General features: G+C 37.4%; 1 protein-coding gene across 1 annotated transcript in view; it reads left to right on the forward strand.

Annotated features, from left to right (window-relative positions):
* The window catches only part of PTPRM (protein tyrosine phosphatase, receptor type, M), a 331,529-nt gene that overhangs the window by 247,309 nt on the left and 63,032 nt on the right, over positions 1-21,188 (forward strand). The window contains exon 20 of the mRNA XM_010006866.1: positions 14,431-14,518. Within this exon, the coding sequence (XP_010005168.1) occupies positions 14,431-14,518 (88 nt within the window). The remainder of the gene's footprint in view (positions 1-14,430; positions 14,519-21,188) is intronic.

Consider the following 21,188-nt stretch of genomic DNA (forward strand, 5'->3'; position numbering starts at 1 on the left):
CTGTGTGAATATTTTGAATCCTGCCATCGCTGTGGCAGCACTTGGCAGCTCTACTGTGACCCCTTACTGCTCTCCCCCAAGCAGAACAGTGTAGCAAATGATAGGCACAGGGACTGGATGCCAGCCAGGAAAAGTGGGAAGTAGAGAACTTTTTTCTTTAGAACAAGGAAAATGCTGGGCTAAAAGTCAACCCTAGAGGCATGAATAATTGTCTTTATATATGCTAGCAAATAGTGTATTTGCAAACAAGCAAAGCAGACATCAAGGCACCAAAGTTTCCTGTGAAGATAAAAAAATGTAATGAACCAGCACAACAAAGTGCTGTCCTCTTTTTGAAAGGGTACTGTAAGCAAACCGTTATCTATTTTAGCCTAGGCTACTACTCATACTTCTCCTGAACAGTCCTATCTTATCCACTGGGAAAAACAAGCGTGCAAAATATTTGTTTTCCATCTGTGCTCACTAGTGTACTCTGGCTTTTATCTTGCAGTTTCCTATGATGTCAGTGTCACCCTGTAGCAGAATTAAAATCTTATTATGTGAACTTCTTTCTTTTCTTCTATCCACATTCTATTAACTAGAGTGGCCTAGATACACTCATGAAAACCCTTGAGGCTCACTTAGTGAGTAAAATCTGAGGAGTGTTTTATCACTTCTGAAAGGTTAGATCAACTGTATGTGCATTACAATTTGGATGAAGATAGGAGGAGTTTTGTTCACTTTTCAAATTCAACATTTGTTTGCTTTGGGGTTTTTTTTCCACATGCTGTTTCCTACTGCTTCAGGGAATTTTATGATATTCAAGGTCTTTCCAAATTATGAGGCTCTGAATCAGAAACAGCTTGTCTTTACAGGAGATTTGAAGATGTTATCAGGTTTTGTGTGCTTGGGTCAAATGCTAATTTACAGAGTCAGGCATTTCTTGTGAATTCTGAGCTCAGCACACTGCCTCAATTACAATTATTTATTTAGATAAAATCAGGCAAAAATACTACTGGATTAGCTAGAAATATGTCAGAAGGCACCTTTCTTATCAGCGTTTTGTGTCCACTAGTTCAATGTTGATCACTTTCATTAGAAATAATCTGTGGCATTGGAAAAAGGAGTGATTACACTGATAATTTGGCAGTCAATAGGTACTCTGGGTGTCTATCCTTTAGTACAGGAAAGTGAGGCAAGTATCAAAGATTGGGGCAAAAAAGGCACATTATCATCATCTTTATCAACACTATTATTAATAATAATAACAGTGATAATAATAGTACAGTGTTGTTAACTTCCCTGAATTAAGTTATAGTTAGGTGGTTGTAATGATACCTTGGATACCTGCATTAGCTCAGAGTTGATGTCTCAGCCATCACCCAGTATCTTAAGATACCTCTCCTTTTTGGCCTCATTCAAACCATGTTGCAGTGATCAGGCTGAATATTTTCCTTCTGTTGAAGTCATTTGAGGTATTTGCATATTAGCCTTCTGAAGATGGTATTAAACAACTTAGGGTTTATCTTAAAACCCCTATCCACACACTCAGTGCACTGTATGTAACTTTGAGTCCTGCCCCTTTTGTGTAAATACGTGTGTCTTGATAAGTAAGAATTCTCATTAAGAAATAAATAACCATCTTTTACTTGTGTCATGTGCAATTAATATATGTAACTGTATCCTTTAGAACTACATGGGGAGGAAGCAGGGAGATGGCAGAGCTACTGAATAATGAAGCAGAGTTTTGTTCACAAAAGGTTCAATAGTGCCTATGAGGTGTCTTTCTCTATTTCCCCGGATGAGGTCTGCAATCAAAGCACAGAGGTAGTTGTTCAGTAGCCTGTAGCCTGTGTTCATTCACTTTATGTTTACAGACATTACAGTCATGAGTGTTACTTAATTTTGTTGTCTTATTGAAAATATACAAGGTATAATAGTTGTGAACAAAACTTTTAATTACTTATTGTGTTAAAAAAAAGGAATTGAGAGAGGAATAGGAAAATATGAAAATCCTACATGCTGTATATAAAAACTATTTGTTAAATCCTCCAAAAGCAGGAAAACCTTTTTTTTTTTTTTGAGGAAACAAAAGCTGCTTGAGACCAACTTTAATTATTTTTACACGTAAGTTAAAAATAATATATCCTCCACATTAGTTACAGTGCAAGTGTGCATATTGTACCCAGAGGGTCCTTACTATTAAAAAAAAGGGATCATAAAATCCCATCAACATACTATATTTTTCTACTGGATATAAATCAGGAAGATTAATGAGGTTAAGTTATTGCTATCTAGTCTGCCAGGGAATAAGTTTCTAAATTAGAATTTTAATTGTATGTTCTATTGCAATCCTCTTCCTAATTCACTTTTCATCATATTTCTAAAATCTTACCTTATATGGAAGTCTTAGAGAATTTTAAAGGGATGAAAGTAATGGAGTTTTTAAAACTTAAGTAGGTGAAATGGAAATGGCTCTGAAAGCCTATAGAAACTAGGTTATCTATGAAATTGTAGACCACTCTGCAGAATCTATAAAGATTTCTGTTCTTGCTATTGAATCTTACAAGTGAACTTCAGGTGTGGCAGTGTCAGATACTAAGACGAGAAATCAACAGATCTCAGGAACAGGTTGATTTAAAAATAGATGGAAAGTAATTTGGTTAGATATTATAGAAGTACTCCATGACTCTGTCTTTTGCAGTATTGCTGTAGTTTAAGACCAAATGACAATTGGTCATTGGAGAATAAAAGTACTCAGCTACCAAAATATTTCAGTCACAGATACATGCAATTTTACAAATTGCTCAGCTTCCCTGTTCTGCAGGAGAGAGGACACAGTCCAGAACCAAAATCGGATGGGTCTGTGTGGTGGTTCCAGCCAGGCCATATGTTCTCCTATGGTGTCTCTCAGGAGGCCTCCTCCTTTGTCCTCTTGATCCTCTCCCCAGGCAACCCAGGAGACTGTGAGATATTAGATTGGGTAGAAAAGAATACCTAATTCTTTATTATCTTATTCAAATTTACTTAGTGCCTAAAAGCAGGCACTCAGGTTCTGCTATTCCTGAAGTTGTGCAACACCTTCACAACTCTCAGAGTGACTGAGAAGTCAATTTCACCTACATTACTTCTCTAGTCTTATAACTAAGCTGCTCTCTTATCCTACAAAGTTAATTGAATTTCATTCATTAACTAAATTACTGTTCTCAACTGGAGCTAACTCATGCTAACTTCCACAAGTATCTGTGTCACTAATATTACACCAAAACAGTTCAGTAATTTTAATGTTTTCACTAGGTAGCTACAGCTTGACTAAACTGGTCAGATGTCCAAGAGGTATCAAAGCCTGTGACTTTAAAAATACAAACTCATTAGAAAATACAATAGTTGAAAGCATTGCCTCAGAATAATGAGTACCAGATTTTGAGTTACTATATGGTTTTAGTCCTTTTTTTGAAATCTGTATGGTAAGTCATGCTGCAGTTAGTCAGTGGAGGAGGTAACAGTTCCCCTTCCTTTAATGTCAGCAATGACTAGTGATGCTTAGTCTCCCAAAAGACCAAAAGGACTTTTGCTTTCCTACTCTTCTTCTCATGTGTAACATAGACTAACCTAAATGCACCTGAGAAGGAAAAGACTCTGCTTCCTACCTCTGGCTATGCAAGCCTTCAGCGATTGATGTTTGGCTTGGGTTTTTTTACATCAGTTCAAGGAGGCACAAACACATAAAAAAGCATCAGGAGCCATATTTGAGAGTTTCTGTATGTGGATCTGTAACTGTGTATCTGCTTTAAGACTGTTCTGCACCTTTTATTTCACACTCAGAAAACCTTATGTCAACTATCAGCCTATTTTTTCCAGAAAATCCCAAACAGAATGGGGGAGTTTGGGTAATAACATTGATATATTCTGTTTGCAGCAGACTTTCTTTTTAGGGGTCTTTTCTTGCTTAGACCTGTGTTACAGTAACACACTGATAAGTGCTTTATAACTGCTAAAGGCAGTTTATATTGATTAAATAGTTTTTTACAATGGCTCTTGCAACAGACAGCTTTCAAGGGCAGACATAGTAAAATGTGGGTGTGTGGATTTTTTTTTTAATTCCATTATTTGAAAACTGGACATAATTCTCAGTGATTGAAGCTGACAGAAAAGAACAAGATGATGGCAAAAATATCCTCTAGTGGCACACTGTCATCCACAAATGCTTTCAGTGACCAAAGCAATGACTGAAGTATAAAGACCTGTTTGCATACAGTGGGTTGCTATCAGTGAAATCATTTACCACAGCTCACAAACACTTGGGGTGATCTATTACTTGCAGGTGATGCATTTTCAATGATAAAATCTTTTCTCAAAGTGACTAGAAGATTAAAAATGTTGTTTCACAGCTTGAACCTCTCTGAAGATTTCTTTAACATATCAATGACTTTTCCTTCTTCATTCCTCAACAGTCTAAATACAAGGATATTAACAAACTGAATGTGATAATTTCCATTTTCTCTTTAAAAAAACAGTTAATGCTGTTAAGTAACAAGAATATCCTCACATGCCAGATATTTTGCAGATTCTGAATACTGAAAAACCAATGAACTGGCAGATTTATTGTATTTATAAATCATAGAATCATAGAATCTTAGGGGCTGGAAGGGACCTCAAGAGATCATCTAGTCCAACCCCCCTGCCAGAGCAGGGTCACCTAGAGTACATCACACAGGAACTCATCCAGGTGGGTTTTGAATGTCTCCAGTGAGGGAGACTCCACAACCTCCCTGGGCAGTCTGTTCCAGTGCTCTGTCACTCTTACAGTAAAAAAATTTTTTCGGATATTCACCTTGAACCTCCTATGCTCCAATTTACACCCATTACCCCTTGTCCTATCACTGGTCATCACTGAGAAAAGCCTAACTCCGTCCCCCTGACACTCACCCCTTACATATTTGTAAACATTGATGAGACCCAGCTCCCTCAGCCTTTCCTCATAAGGGAGATGTTCCACTCCCCTAATCATCTTCGTAGCTCTGCGCTGGACTCTTTCGAGCAGTTCCCTGTCCTTTTTGAACTGAGGGGCCCAGAACTGGACACAATACTCCAGATGTGGCCTCACCAATGCAGAATAGAGGGGGAGGAGAACCTCTCTTGACCTACTAACCACACCCTTTCTAATACACCCCAGGATGCCATTGGCCTTCTTGGCCACAAGGGCACATTGCTGGCTCATGGTCATCCTCCTGTCTACCAGGACCCCCAGGTCTCTTTCACCTACACTACTCTCCAGCAGTTCAGCCCCCAACCTGTACTGGGACATGGTGTTGTTCTTCCCCAAATGTAAAACTCTGCACTTCCCCTTGTTGAATTTCATCATGTTTCTCCCCGCCCAACTCTCCAACCTATCTAAGTCTCTCTGAATGGCAGCACAGCCTTCTGGTGTGTCAGCCACTCCTCCCAGCTTAGTGTCATCAGCAAACTTGCTGAGGGTACATTCTATACCCTCATCCAGGTCGTTGATGAAGATGTTGAACAACACCGGTCCCAGTACCGACCCCTGTGGGACTCCACTAGTCACACACCTCCAACCAGATTCTGCCCCATTGACTACAACTCTCTGACTCCTTCCTTTCAACCAGTTCCTAATCCACCTCACTTCCTGATCACCAAACCCATACCTGATCAACTTTTCTACAAGGATGCTGTGGGAGACGGTGTCAAATGCTTTACTGAAATCAAGATAAACCACATCTACCGCTCTACCATCATCTATCCACCTAGTAATTTCCTCATAGAAGGCTATGAGGTTAGTCAAACATGATTTACCCTTGATAAAACCATGCTGACTGCTCTTGATGACCCCCATGTCCTTGATGTGCCTGGAGATAGTCACAAGAACAAGTTGTTCCATCACCTTTCCAGGGATGGAGGTGAGGCTGACCGGTCTATAGTTACCCGGGTCCTCCTTCTTGCCCTTCTTGTAGACTGGAGTGACATTTGCTATCCTCCAGTCCTCAGGCACCTCACCTGTTGCCCATGACTTACTGAAGATGATGGAGAGTGGCCTAGCAATGACCTCCGCCAGCTCCCTCAGCACCCTTGGGTGCATTCCATCTGGACCCATTGATTTATGGATGTCCAGATTACTCAACTGATCCCTAACCCAATCCTCATCTACCATGTCAAACTCTTCCTCTATCTTGACTTCTTCTGGGGCTATATGAATCTGGGGCTCATAGGGAGACCCTGCAGGAGTGAAGACAGAGGCAAAGAAGGCATTCAGCACCTCTGCCTTCTTTATATCCTCTGTCACCAGGGCTCCCACCTCATTCCTCAATGGGCCAATATTGCCTCTACTGCTAGTTTTGCTAGCTATGTATTTGAAAAAGCCCTTTCTATTATCCTTAACCTGACTTGCAAGGTTAAGTTCCAAGGAGGCCTTAGCTTTCCTAATTGCCTCCCTACATCCTCTGACAACAGTCCTATATTCCTCCCACGTGACCAGCCCCTCCTTCCATGATCTGTAGATTTTCCTTTTCCACTTAAGTTTGCCCAGTAGTTCCTTCTTTAACCATGCAGGTCTCCTAGCACCCTTACTAGATTTCCTAACCATTGGGACACTCTGATCCTGTGCTTGCAAGAAGTGGTCCTTGAATGTTGACCAGCTATCTTGAGCTCCTTTATTTTCTAGCACCCTGTCCCATGGGATTTCCCTTAATAGATGATTGAGGAGACCAAAGTTTGCCCTGTGGAAGTCCAGGGTTCTGGTCCTGCTGGGTATTTTGTTCCTTCCACACAGGATATGTACTCATATAAAATCTGTTTTGTTGTGATTACATCAGCTCAGTTAAGATTTTATTAGCATTTAAATTCTATCACCATGCCTTACAAATTAGGTAGTTAATATTGTACAAACAAGGCAAACAAATAATTATCTTACTGTATTGCTTAATAATCTACCTGGTCTTCTGACATTTTTCAAAAAGAATTTTCAGCTTCAGTACAATACATTTTTTTTCTACTATGTTCTTGTTTGTTACACAGTTGTCAGGCTTTTCACTCTCAGTCTATCCTTCTTTCTCTCTTTCTTTACCTTTCTTCTTTTAGATTCTGTAGTATTGCTACATTAAAAGAGAAAGCAAGGAGACTTGCTATTAAGGGGAAGAAATTCAAAGTAGAGTGAAAAGTCATAGCAGTACTGTGAATAATTAGAATGCAATGATTCTTTGAAATATAAATATGTGTAATTTTGTAGGAGTGTAAAATGGTTTGGTTTTTTTGTCCCTTGTTTTTTCTTTCTGGGTTTCAGTGTTTAGGAGTAAGGTAGGACAGGTAACAGCTTCTGTTGTTCAAATTTAAAAAAATGGAAGAGAATATTTCAGATTATCCCATATTTTGTTTTATTTTTATTTTTCTATTATAACCACTTATTTATTTGTTTATTTGTTTTATCTAAATGTTGCATTTTAAAATGCTTTTAAATTCCCTCTTTCAGAGGTTTACCTTTTCTGAATTCACAGCTCAGCAAATCTGCAGGAATTCAAAACTGTTTCTCTACCACCACATTTGTTTTTATTATGTATGTCTTCAAAAAGAGGTTATTCTAAACATTACAGATTTACCTATGGATAAGAAATCATGAGTTATAATATTATCTTTTCCAATCCTTTCAGTTCTCAGTTTTCTCAGTCTAGCCTTCTCTTTGACTCAAAGATTCTTCCAAGTTTAGTCCACATTGAAACTTGTTCTGGTTCTTCTACTCCAGAACACTTTACCTATCTCTATTTTTTCCTGTATTTTCTTTATTTTAGAAATTCTCTATTCAGTCAAATCATATATTTGCTCTTCTTACAGCACTGCTTTTCTTTAGGTTCCACTGTAAAATCATTAAAATAAGAAGCTTTTAAAGGCCTTTCAATAGCCCTTGGAAAAGGTCCTATGTATATATTTTGGGGGAAAACCTCCCAAAATCTGCATGGAGTGTTTAGACCCTATGTAAAAAAAAAAAAGGAAAAAAAAAAAATAAGTCTTGAAGGCTGCTTTCTCTATTCTCTGTTCTAGAGAAGTAAAAGCATGGTCCTTTCTTTGGAAAAGAGAGGAGAAATTGATGAGAATTAAAAGGCCTGTTCTTAGCAAAATCTTAGCAGGTCTTCAAAAACAGCTCAAAGGGGAGTTTTTTTACTGATTTATGTAAATAGAAAGGCAAAGTTGTCAGAAGCCCAATACAAAATATGGAGTAAAGTTCTTAATCCCCACTCCTAGACATATTATTATTATTAAATCAGAGTAGTTAGGTTGGAAGGGATCTTAAATATCATATAGTTCCAACCTCCCTGCATGGGCAGGGACACCTCCCAGTAGACCAGGTTGATCAAAGTCCTGTCCAGCCTGGCCTTGAACACTTCAGGGATGGGGCATTCACAACTTTTCTGGGCAACTTGTTTCAGTGCCTCATGCCCCTCATGGTGAAGAATTTCTTCCTAATATATAATCTAAATCTACAGTCTTTAAGTTTGAAGACATTACTGCTCATCCTGTAGCACTGGTATTAATAAGTTTGCAGAAAATGTTTTGACATTTTGGCATTTTTTTCATTAACACTAATAGCATTAGGTGTAACAAAAGTGTTAGTTTAAAATTCTGGATACAGAACAGAAGTGAGAATATGCTCGTTCTATATGCATCTGTATAACTGCAATATCTTTTCCTGCTTCATCCAGTGACAATCACAGCACTATAACTGACTTTGGAATTCCAGGCAAAACTTTGTCAGGATAAATATTGATGAATTAGAGTGAACTGAGGGGGAAGGCAGCTTGAGTGTCATCCAGCAAGGATACACATGTAAGAAAGACTTTGTGGAAAAGGCACCTAGATAAAAATAATTTGTAATTTCCCTTTTAGATAGGGAAAAGCAACATCACTTCCTCTTTGGACGTATGGGTAGATGGGTGTGTGTCACATCAGCAGGTTCTGCTAACAAGACAATAGGATAAATATAGCCCTCAAATCTTCAGCAATTCTACTAGATGAGATATAGGTTTTCTCTTTTATTGCAGTTTTCCATATACATAGCTTGGGTTAAAATTTCAAGTGAAATGCATTGCCCTGTGATGCGTTATGTTGCATCTGATCAATCACAATAGACTGTGTTTCATCTTGTGGTGTGTGTTATCATTCTAGTTATCTCACATTACAAAATGACATATCATGTTGGAAATTAGAATCATAAGGAGGACCATTTTTAGAGATTACATTTACGGGAAGTGAGCTGTCAAATTCAGACTACTTTTTCAAGGTGTAGGCTGTTATCAGTGTGGTGCCCTTAACCCTAAACGCTTGCAGAATTGCTTGTCCCAATCGAAGGAATATTATTATCAAGTGAGAGTGATTCCTACACATAGGTTTTTTTGTTTGTTTGTTTGTTTGTTTTAATATATTATTGCTTCATAATGCACTGGAGGAACCTCCTAGACTGTGAAAGGCTGGCTGTGTGAGTCTTCCAGCAGATATCAGAGTAGTTGAAATCTCCCATGAGGACCAGGGACTGTAGTTGTGAGGCTGCTTTCAGTTGCCTGTAGAAAGCCTCATCAACCTCCTCACCTTGATCAGGAGGTCTGTAGTAGACCCCCACAACTGTGTCACTGTTCATTAAATGAACCTGAAGGTCCTTGTCCTCCAAACATTTATGGACTTGCTTAAAATAAAATGTGTCTTTTTTCAGGTTTGAAAATACAAAGAAGAGTATAATGCAATACTAGTGTCTTAACTCAGAGTTTAATGGTTGCATTTTTTTCCATCTGTAATCTCCAAGTGTAAAGTAGACAGAGCAGTAGTAAAAGTGTAAAACTAGTATTTAGGTAAAACTACCTGTATATCTTCTGGGCATTTTAGGCATCAAATTTAGCTGCAGCTCAAAGGACCTATCGTAGAAATGTAAGTTTCTTCTGTATCTAATTAATTTTAGACAAGGACCTCCATCAGGACCACTCTTAGTTGTCTGGTCTGGCCTAAAGTAGACAGTGTGTGTAACCCTGCATGTAGCTTAAAAAGAAATCCAGCAGTATTAATAACTGAATAGATCTAGTTACTCGTTTTGCTGAAGTACATCTTAATCTGATAATCTAGAAACAGCAGTGGAAAAATGGGTGTTATCAGTGGAGAAACTTAGGATCAATTAGGAAAATCAAACAACATAAAAGTGTCATACATTTCAAAACAAATCCACAGATCAAATTTAAGGTTGTTATACAGTGAAATACACATTTCTTTGTGCCTATGAATAATATTCTTGCTTATTAAGTAGACAGAGGAAGATTTATGATGTCCTGAACTTCTCATTTCTTTCCTTGTAAGAGCTTGCATTTTGTAAATTAAATCATAGGAGGCTAGACTGTTGTCACCTAGCAACTATTAGGTATTTTTTGCAAAAGTTGCAGCTTGGCTTTGTATAAATGGTAAAAATAGTAATTCCACTCAACAATTTACATTGGTCCATCCTAACAATGCATCCTACAAAGATGAATTATTTTTACTATCCTTAACTAGAAGCATTCAAATGCAGGGTGAAAAGTGTGTTACTGAAAATTACAATCAACAGAGCTACAGACTGAATCCTGGAAATCTCACCTTGTTCTCCACAGTCCAGCCTCCTCAACCTATGCTTTTATATAGGTCCTTTCCAATATTTTCTGCTCTTATGAATTTTAAATGAGGAAAGGGAATAATTTTTTAAATCTGTATTTACAATTGTTATCTCCCCTTCTCATTGGAGATTGCAGTTATTTTCTAGTCTGAGGGTCACAGTGAATTAGCTCTTGGCAAATATTTAATTTTTAATGGAAAACACTGCAGCATTGAGTTAAAGCAAGCCAAAGCTTCACATTCATCCCAAGATGATCTGGCTGCGACATCACTGACCATTTCTTATGTTGCATATAAAGTAGTTCTGTATAATTCAGGTTTGTTTCAGAAACTGTTTTATCTTGATTTTTTAAGTGTTTTTTTAATAACAGAATGACAGTTGACATTACCTGCTGAAATGGCTGCTGTAACAACTGTCTTGTAAAGTGTTTTTCAAGTAAATGATGGAGAGTGGGTAGCCAAGGCTTTGTGTGATTTTAGTTAAAGAAATGCTTATTTTAAATTGTTGGAGAAATGTCCTACACTCAATTTTGGCACTCCATTGCCCTTGCTAGACATTTGGTGAAGTGAAGCTGTTTGGGGATATATATCTTCCTAATAGTCCACATTTAAACAAAAAACTTTTATGGTTGAATTAGAATTAATAGCTACTAAGAAAATGTGTGGGCTGCTGTGCAGCAGTCTCCCTGGAGAGTGATATATCAGAAAAGGCATTAAAAAAATTCTATGATGAAACTTATATTTCTCACAAGTAAGGAAAGATCTTGACAGATTATCTGTTATGAGGTATCTGCTCTGTTCGTTTTTTGTGGGGTACAAATGGGATTTCTCTTTATAATTCATTGTGGATTATCGTTCTGTTGCAGCTTGTGTAATGGCAGCACAGGAGGAATTTAGGAAATGACACTCCAGCTGTCTTTTACAATAACTGCATCTTTTTATGCTTTTGCACCGTAGTACCTCTTCCTTCAAATTATCTTTTCTGTACACTTCTCCCTGAAAGACCTGTGTGTATCCCAAAATGAATTAAAAGGAAAAACAGATCTGCAGAAATTACATCCATTTTCCCTATGTGATAAGTTTTATTTCATTCACTAATATATTTATAAAAACCCAAAGAAAAAAATAAAAACGGAGTTCTTTTTCTACACTACAATTATAATAAGTCAGTGTATGTTAGCTAGAAACATAAATCTGTCTCCTCATTTTTTTTACTGTGTGAAGTTTGGTGTTTTGAAGAATAGAATTATCTATGCATATATATTGCTAGGAAGTCTTTTATCTGTAAGGCTCATTAAACTTATCATTGTTTTCAGAAGTTCCAAAGAGGTGGGAGAAATTGAACCTGTACTTTAGTGGATGACAAGCAGACAAGCTGCCCAAACCAGTACATTCCCTATTGTATATCTTTCCCGAATTCGATACCATGCAAATCTTTTCCAGTTGTCTCCAGAGATTTACTTTAATCAATTGGTTTAAAGCAATTTTGTAGAAGTTCATTAGTGGGACAGGGAGAAGTGAGAAGTCCCTAGGAGAATATTTGGGTCCCCTATATATCAAGATGTAGGGTTGGAAGCTGTATCAGCAGGACTCTTTCTCTGTAACAGCACATGTAGTGCTCAGTGAATTAAAGCCAAACGTCTCACTGAGTAATGTTTTATGGATCAATTCTGTGAACTAGCCTCTAGCAGACCTCTAGCAGAAGGACTGTAAAAAAAAACAGGATTCTCTGCAAGATCCACTGGTCAGGTTTTAGATTGGATGAGTTATTAGTTTGTTCTGCCTTTGGAGCTTCATTGCTGAGCATTTCCATCTCTGTTTAGCCTTTAACTCTGTTTAATTGTTGATCATCCAGTGTTGTCTGAGAGTAAGTGTAGAGTAAATTTGCAATAAATTGAGACCTAGGTCTTTGCCCATGGAGACAGCAGTTCCTTACACAGTTCAGTCTGGTTTACTGCAAAAGTGCTTTCTATCCAGCCCAATTGAGAGTGCTCTGTAGTGGGGGGCCTTGGTTGCTTTAGATGCCTTCGGCAGACATACAATCAGATAATGATTGGCACCTTTTTGGCAAACAGCCACAAAGCTGTGAATCATTTATGATTTATAGGGTCTGGTAGCGGTCTGCATTTCTCAGAGCTGTGCCAAATGATGGTACACCATGATTAAGGAGAAACTTATTTCCATAGTGGGTTTTAAGCATTTCAATTTCCAAACTTTTAAAAAGTTTCTAAGGAAATGTGGAGAGATGAAGGACAAACAAATTGAAGCCTTTTGACAAGGTTTCTGTTTTTCTTAAGTTATTGTTTACAAACATTTGAGAATTAATTAATATAGTCCCAGGATTTTCCATATCATAAATTAGAAACCAACACTCAAGTGAACCTGTTAAAAGAAAACTTGTTTTAGACACTGAATATCCCTGTGTTTCATTCCCTTCAGCAAGAGATCAATAGTTTGGTTTTACTTAATGCTCTTTGCTAGCAGAAATCACTGGGATTTGAACAACAGGGCGTTTCATGTATGAGTACAAAGGACACCAATGGTAGTCCATTTAATGGGCATTACCTATTTTAAACTACTCAGACTGTGTTGAGGTCTTGCTGGAGATACAAACTTTCCAACGTTTTCCCTGTTTCATTTGGGAATTAGTAATTTTTGGCTCCTCTTACCAGAAAAGTAAATCATATACCTTCATGTCCCTCTTGGTTCAAGAGGCTTAATCTACTGATCATTGTAGTAAAAAGATCATGAGGGTAGTAGGGCACTGGAATAAGTTGCCCAGGGAGGTTGTGGATGCCCCCTCCCTAGAGGTGTTTAAGGCCAGGCTGGATGAGGCTTTGTGCAGGTTGGAACCTGATGATTTTTCTGGTCCCTTCCAAACTTAACCATTCTATGATTCCATAAAATATGAGTTAAGCCCAGCCATTATCCTGACAGAATTACACTGGTTTGTTTGGCAGCTAAATATTGTTACCACATTCATATTTCAATACAAAATGATAAAAATCATCTACATTCTATGACTTAAAGATACAGTGAATAAGTTAAGAAATGGTGCAAATGCTCTTTTAGACCACAGAATGCACAGGACAGATAGGATATAACAACTTGCTTTCTGCCCTTTTGGCAGTTAGTGTGTTTATTATTATAAAAATATATTTTTAGCACCTTCAACTTTGTTACTTGCTTTGTATTTATTAAATACAGCACAGAGGTTGGTTGAATATTAGACTGTATCTTTCACAAAGTCACATTAGTTTTATTCTCTGAGAAAATAATCATATTGGGAACAAATTGTGTTTATATTAAAAAGAAGGACATAGACATACAAGTTGAATCCAAATTATTTTTAAGGCCTGTATATGTTTAGATCCATGACATCATCTGCAAGAAGGAACTGAAACTTGTGGATATGACAACAACAAAACATACTAGTAGAGTGTGTAATTCTGCATTTAAATGAAGTTCCTTCAGCTTCACATGTGTGTGTGAGAACTATGCAGAGAATCTGGATAGCACAAATTAAGGACTCTTAGTGTTGCAGTTATATAGCTTTGAAAAGGTTTAATGGCACTTAATGTGCAAATAATTCTTCCCACTATTACACAGTTAATCTTATGTCAGATTTTAGACAACATCTGAAGCTATGCATAAATACTGTTTAAACAGGAGACTCGTATTTTTTTATTAATAAAATAATCAGTTAAATGACACCTTAACAACAATACCCACAAGTACTGTTTGCCTTTCTCCTTGGCTTAGCCATAAAATAACTGATGCTGCATGCCTTTCTTAATGTCACTTTTTTTTCCTTTTTAGAGTTTCTTTGAAGGACAGTCTGCACCATGGGATTCAGCTAAAAAAGATGAGAACAGAATGAAAAACAGATATGGGAATATCATTGCATGTAAGTGTTGACAACATAATTGTGCACTGTGTTAACTTCCCTTCAGAACTGGATAAGAATGACCACCAGCCTTGTGCTAACATCAGGCTTATAGTCCTCTTCTCTAATTAAGAAGATAAAAGTGAGAGAAGATTTTACCTTTTTTTGAGAGAAAACTGTCAGATTTAATGCATTTTCTCAACTAGCCTTCTGTATAGCTTCCCTTCTGTGATCGGTGTTTGGGTAATGGAGAATGACACCTTTAACTAATACCCGGCTCTAGCAGCTCCCAAACTGTTCCTGGCAGCTTAGTGAGAGTGCCCATGATTGCATCAGTACCTTGATATTGTGTTCTGAATATTGTAGGGGTGAACAATACTGCTGCTTAAGTATTCTTAAATAACAATGACAGTTATCCTGACTTATCCTTCTAATGCTAGACAGACTCTAAGGCAAAATAAACATAATCTATATGTTTTACTTTAAAATGCCAAGCTTGATAAAGATTAGACACACTAATAATCAAATAACTTGAGGAGATGATAGCATGCTTTGGTGAATAATCCCTAAATATGTCATTATGAGATTGCAAAACATTGTGGCAAGAGATGCTGCACATGAGCGTGGGGACAGAAAATATATAAAATTCAGTAAAATTATATTACTTACACTCTTGTGGTGTTGCACTTAGAAGTTCCCAGTGTGTATGTAAGAGATGAACCTTTCCTTGATTGTTCCTTCAAAATTTAAGTTGAACATCCAAAGCATATGTGTTTCCTGCAACCAGACAGATAACCATGAAGCAAGTATAAGCAGAGAAATAAGCAACAGTCGCAGCATGTCAGAAGTTTTGTAAGCATGAAAATGAACACTGACATTTAAGGAGGGATCATTTAATAATACTGCTGGAGTTTAGAAACTGTGTATAACCCCAGGTACATGGGAGAGCATAGAAGAATAAATAGTGCTGTTTGTCTGAACATTTGGAGAAAGTATGGAAGGAGTATTTAGTGTGTATTTACACTGCCTAACTTCAGCACTTAGTCTAGGTGCCTGTCCAGGCACAGGTCTACCTAGTTTTTCTTATCAGCAAACCATGTGGACTTGACAGAGAAAGAACTGATTCAGAAACAGAGCCCATTGGAATGCTTCTGAATCACAAGCTCAGGAGGTCCTTTCTGCAATACTTGCATAATGACTCTAGAGATTCCTAACTGAGTGACCTATAGTAGGTGGTATGAATCAGCCCATATATCACTGAGGTCCAGCTGGGCTGAAACATTCTACAAAGAGAGAACAACCCTGTAACTTGCTGCAGGAGGAGAACGAGAACCCATAAGAAATGCTATCCACTGTTTTGAATGGACATGATAGTATTGCTGCCTGTTTTGGATGCATATATAATGTGCTGCTTCCTCAAAAAGAAAATTAAATCTTCTAGGGAAATGTGAATATCATGATGGGCTAGAGCATATGCAAGAGAAGATAAGTTAGGTAAATGTGGGTTTGCTTGTTTCCCTCCAGGAAATCTTTAATGTGAAACAAACTTGATATTTTGAGAGGATGTAGCAATACATTAGGTGACTGTTATAAGTACTCAAGGCATAAATAAGAACACCAGGAAGTTTAATGTTTATCCTTCCTTTGTGAAATTTTATTTCCATTCCAAGTCTGTAACAATAGATCGTGTCTTTTAGTCAGGTTTAGTGTTGTCATTCCCCTCTTCAATGTCACATTAGGCGTTTCCTTATACTTCAACCTTTTGGTTGAAGAAAACAGAAGACTATTAGTGCTATATGTCTGAGGTAATGAAGTGATGAGTAGCCAAGGGAAAACAAGTAAAAGATATTAGATACACAAATCAATGGCAATTACAAGTGATACTGAAGGCTTTCTGAGAGGACAGCTACAACTCAGATCATTTAAATCTCAATTTACTTTTGATGTCCTCAGTATTTAGTAAAGGGAAAGACTTGCATGGAGTCATTACCAGTAGCACTTCCTATTTATGTGACTGTGAAAATACAGATAACACAAGTTAAAATTAAAATCCATTGACTGAAAAGCAGTATCTTAAAAGAGAGGCTGAAATTGCCCACAGTTTGTTGTCTGTTAAATACATGTATGCAAAGGGGTAGTTAACTGTTTCATTATTTATGTGTTTTCCTGCTGCTTAAAGGATCTCTTGCCTCACTAAGTGAGAACACAATTTTAGTGGTCCACTTTTGAAAATCTGTCCCATATAGTTGTATAAAGTATTTGCTTTAGCTGAAAAGCATTTACTAAATTGCCCTTTTATGCTATGTCTAAAGACTTAAAAATACGATGGTTCAGATGCCACTGACTATGGGTACATGATTATAATGATATGTACTTTTTTTTTTTTTTTAAAGCATTAAGTGTAATTTTTTTTTTCCATCCATTTATCCTCTTTTTAAAAATTTTCCTCAGGATACTACTGTTATGTTATTACTTGTAGTCATTATTGTTTTCTGAGGGAACTAAAACAATAGCACTAAGTGGCCAGCATTGCGGGAGCCTGTCAAAATGGCAACATGCTTTACATTACCCAAGTGATGTGTGTTTAATTGGCTACAAGTGTGCCCTACCCGCTGTATGAAAGTGGCTACAACTTGTGAGCCACTCTATCAACAAGATGAGTCATGATCACAGTGTAGTCATCCACAGAAAATGTGTTCCTTCTGTACTGAACACAAAAACCTTTCTGTTTTCTCATTAGGAACTAAAACCAGCATGAACCTTCTAAATTCAGCTTTTTTTAACCTAAGAAAAATTCTGTTTCTGCCGTAATTGTGGAGGATTATATAAGGGTTTCGGTAAAACCTGTTTGATTTTCCTGAGGAGAGATCTTGAGGTAGTTTCAGAGTGGGAGGGGTTCTGTATTTATTTTTACCTAAGTCATTATTGACTAAATGCAAAGAGAATATTGATCGCAGCTTTTAAAAGCAGCTGAAGATTTTAGGTGAGGCGTTTATAAAAGGCTTAATTTGCAAAAAGTCAGCAAGACATATCCCAGGAAAGGGTCATTGGCGAGGCATTCTAATCAACCAGCTACTCTAGGGGCTTGTTAGACATCACAGTCTGCGAGCTGGCATCTATATGCTGTAGGTTAACATGAGGCGAGCGAGAACAAAATGCTTGTGTTCATTATCTATTAACATTTTCAACAAAGACAAATGGATTCTAACATAACCAGGTTTGAAAGCTTAAGTGATCAGTGCAAAGTTAAGTTTGATCTCCTAATAAGAGAGTATCAAAATAATAATGAGCTTGAAAAGAGAGTATTTGTAAATTACAAAAATTCTCAAGAGTAGCTGAAGTATAACAAAAAAATACCCTAAAAATCCAGACAGTTAACCTACAGGCTATTTAAGAATAAGCAAACACATTCCAAGACTATGGCTTGTGTACCTCTTATGTTTAAAACTACTTGACATAAGCACAGGCATAGATACAGTAACATTTATTTTTGTTGACGAAAGAATTTTTTCAAATTAAGAAGTGTTGCCATTCAGTAAGGAGTTAACTAGGTTTTTCACAGCAATAAAAACAGGAGTCACTCCAGCTGCACTGCAAATAAATGTCTATTGAACAGCCCATTACCTCCAGAATTCCCAGAAACTTATCCGAGAATGCAGCACTAGAAAGGGTGCAAGTGAGAAGAAAAAAGGGCAAAAAGACGATATGAAGATGTAGGTATGAAGTAACTTACTTCGTTTTATCCAATCGGAAGCAAGAATGATTGCAAGGAAAGAATGGAGTAAATAATTGAAATAACAAGAAAGGTAAAGAAAAGGTATCACTGCATATTGTTCAATTATATAAATCAGTCTAAAACAAGTAACAGGAAGTTACATTTTTAAGATGTTCCTTAGTGGGAAAATTAAGCTTGTTTTGCCCAGTATAGAACTCATTGGTGCGCAAGTCATCCAAAGTGGGATTCAGTTGCCTAAGCATAGACATGTAGTGCCATTTCAGGTGACCTCGGACATCCGTGCAGGACCAACAGATGTGAGAAAGTACACATGAGATACTTGAGTTGTTCTGTACTGGCAGCTGAAGGCTAGCCAGTGTATCCCAGGGTATGTAAAATGGCAGGAAGTGCTTGTGCTTAGACAACTAAATCCTGCCCTAAGTAATTCAAGAAATGCAAAAGCTGAGATCTTTACTAGCCTGAGTTGTCCTGGATTCCTTTAAGTCAGTGATGCAGGAAATAATGACAACATGGATGTTTTGATTCCACAAGTCAAAGCAAGCTTGACTTCTGGAATCTGCTGACTTCAGCAGAAGTTAGATCAGGTCCCAGAACTGTGTACTGCTTTCAAGCAGCAGACTTGTCTGGAGCTTAGAAACTTCCTAAAGTAGTTAATTATCTTTCTTAAGTGAGGTGGCACTTTAGAATTACAGGCCTGGCTGCTGAACAAACTTTTATGGTTGAATTAGAATTAATAGCTACTAAGAAAATGTGTGGGCTGCTGTGCAGCAGTCTCCCTGGAGAGTGATATATCAGAAAAGGCATTAAAAAAATTCTATGATGAAACTTATATTTCTCACAAGTAAGGAAAGATCTTGACAGATTATCTGTTATGAGGTATCTGCTCTGTTCGTTTTTTGTGGGGTACAAATGGGATTTCTCTTTATAATTCATTGTGGATTATCGTTCTGTTGCAGCTTGTGTAATGGCAGCACAGGAGGAATTTAGGAAATGACACTCCAGCTGTCTTTTACAATAACTGCATCTTTTTATGCTTTTGCACCGTAGTACCTCTTCCTTCAAATTATCTTTTCTGTACACTTCTCCCTGAAAGACCTGTGTGTATCCCAAAATGAATTAAAAGGAAAAACAGATCTGCAGAAATTACATCCATTTTCCCTATGTGATAAGTTTTATTTCATTCACTAATATATTTATAAAAACCCAAAGAAAAAAATAAAAACGGAGTTCTTTTTCTACACTACAATTATAATAAGTCAGTGTATGTTAGCTAGAAACATAAATCTGTCTCCTCATTTTTTTTACTGTGTGAAGTTTGGTGTTTTGAAGAATAGAATTATCTATGCATATATATTGCTAGGAAGTCTTTTATCTGTAAGGCTCATTAAACTTATCATTGTTTTCAGAAGTTCCAAAGAGGTGGGAGAAATTGAACCTGTACTTTAGTGGATGACAAGCAGACAAGCTGCCCAAACCAGTACATTCCCTATTGTATATCTTTCCCGAATTCGATACCATGCAAATCTTTTCCAGTTGTCTCCAGAGATTTACTTTAATCAATTGGTTTAAAGCAATTTTGTAGAAGTTCATTAGTGGGACAGGGAGAAGTGAGAAGTCCCTAGGAGAATATTTGGGTCCCCTATATATCAAGATGTAGGGTTGGAAGCTGTATCAGCAGGACTCTTTCTCTGTAACAGCACATGTAGTCTCAGTGAATTAAAGCCCAAACGTCTCACTGAGTAATGTTTTATGGATCAATTCTGTGAACTAGCCTCTAGCAGACCTCTAGCAGAAGGACTGTAAAAAAAAAACAGGATTCTCTGCAAGATCCACTGGTCAGGTTTTAGATTGGATGAGTTATTAGTTTGTTCTGCCTTTGGAGCTTCATTGCTGAGCATTTCCATCTCTGTTTAGCCTTTAACTCTGTTTAATTGTTGATCATCCAGTGTTGTCTGAGAGTAAGTGTAGAGTAAATTTGCAATAAATTGAGACCTAGGTCTTTGCCCATGGAGACAGCAGTTCCTTACACAGTTCAGTCTGGTTTACTGCAAAAGTGCTTTCTATCCAGCCCAATTGAGAGTGCTCTGTAGTGGGGGGCCTTGGTTGCTTTAGATGCCTTCGGCAGACATACAATCAGATAATGATTGGCACCTTTTTGGCAAACAGCCACAAAGCTGTGAATCATTTATGATTTATAGGGTCTGGTAGCGGTCTGCATTTCTCAGAGCTGTGCCAAATGATGGTACACCATGATTAAGGAGAAACTTATTTCCATAGTGGGTTTTAAGCATTTCAATTTCCAAACTTTTAAAAAGTTTCTAAGGAAATGTGGAGAGATGAAGGACAAACAAATTGAAGCCTTTTGACAAGGTTTCTGTTTTTCTTAAGTTATTGTTTACAAACATTTGAGAATTAATTAATATAGTCCCAGGATTTTCCATATCATAAATTAGAAACCAACACTCAAGTGAACCTGTTAAAAGAAAACTTGTTTTAGACACTGAATATCCCTGTGTTTCATTCCCTTCAGCAAGAGATCAATAGTTTGGTTTTACTTAATGCTCTTTGCTAGCAGAAATCACTGGGATTTGAACAACAGGGCGTTTCATGTATGAGTACAAAGGACACCAATGGTAGTCCATTTAATGGGCATTACCTATTTTAAACTACTCAGACTGTGTTGAGGTCTTGCTGGAGATACAAACTTTCCAACGTTTTCCCTGTTTCATTTGGGAATTAGTAATTTTTGGCTCCTCTTACCAGAAAAGTAAATCATATACCTTCATGTCCCTCTTGGTTCAAGAGGCTTAATCTACTGATCATTGTAGTAAAAAGATCATGAGGGTAGTAGGGCACTGGAATAAGTTGCCCAGGGAGGTTGTGGATGCCCCCTCCCTAGAGGTGTTTAAGGCCAGGCTGGATGAGGCTTTGTGCAGGTTGGAACCTGATGATTTT

This window comes from Chaetura pelagica, unplaced genomic scaffold, assembly GCF_000747805.2.
Source record: "Chaetura pelagica isolate M959 unplaced genomic scaffold, ChaPel_1.0 scaffold109, whole genome shotgun sequence".
Taxonomy (NCBI): domain Eukaryota; kingdom Metazoa; phylum Chordata; class Aves; order Apodiformes; family Apodidae; genus Chaetura; species Chaetura pelagica.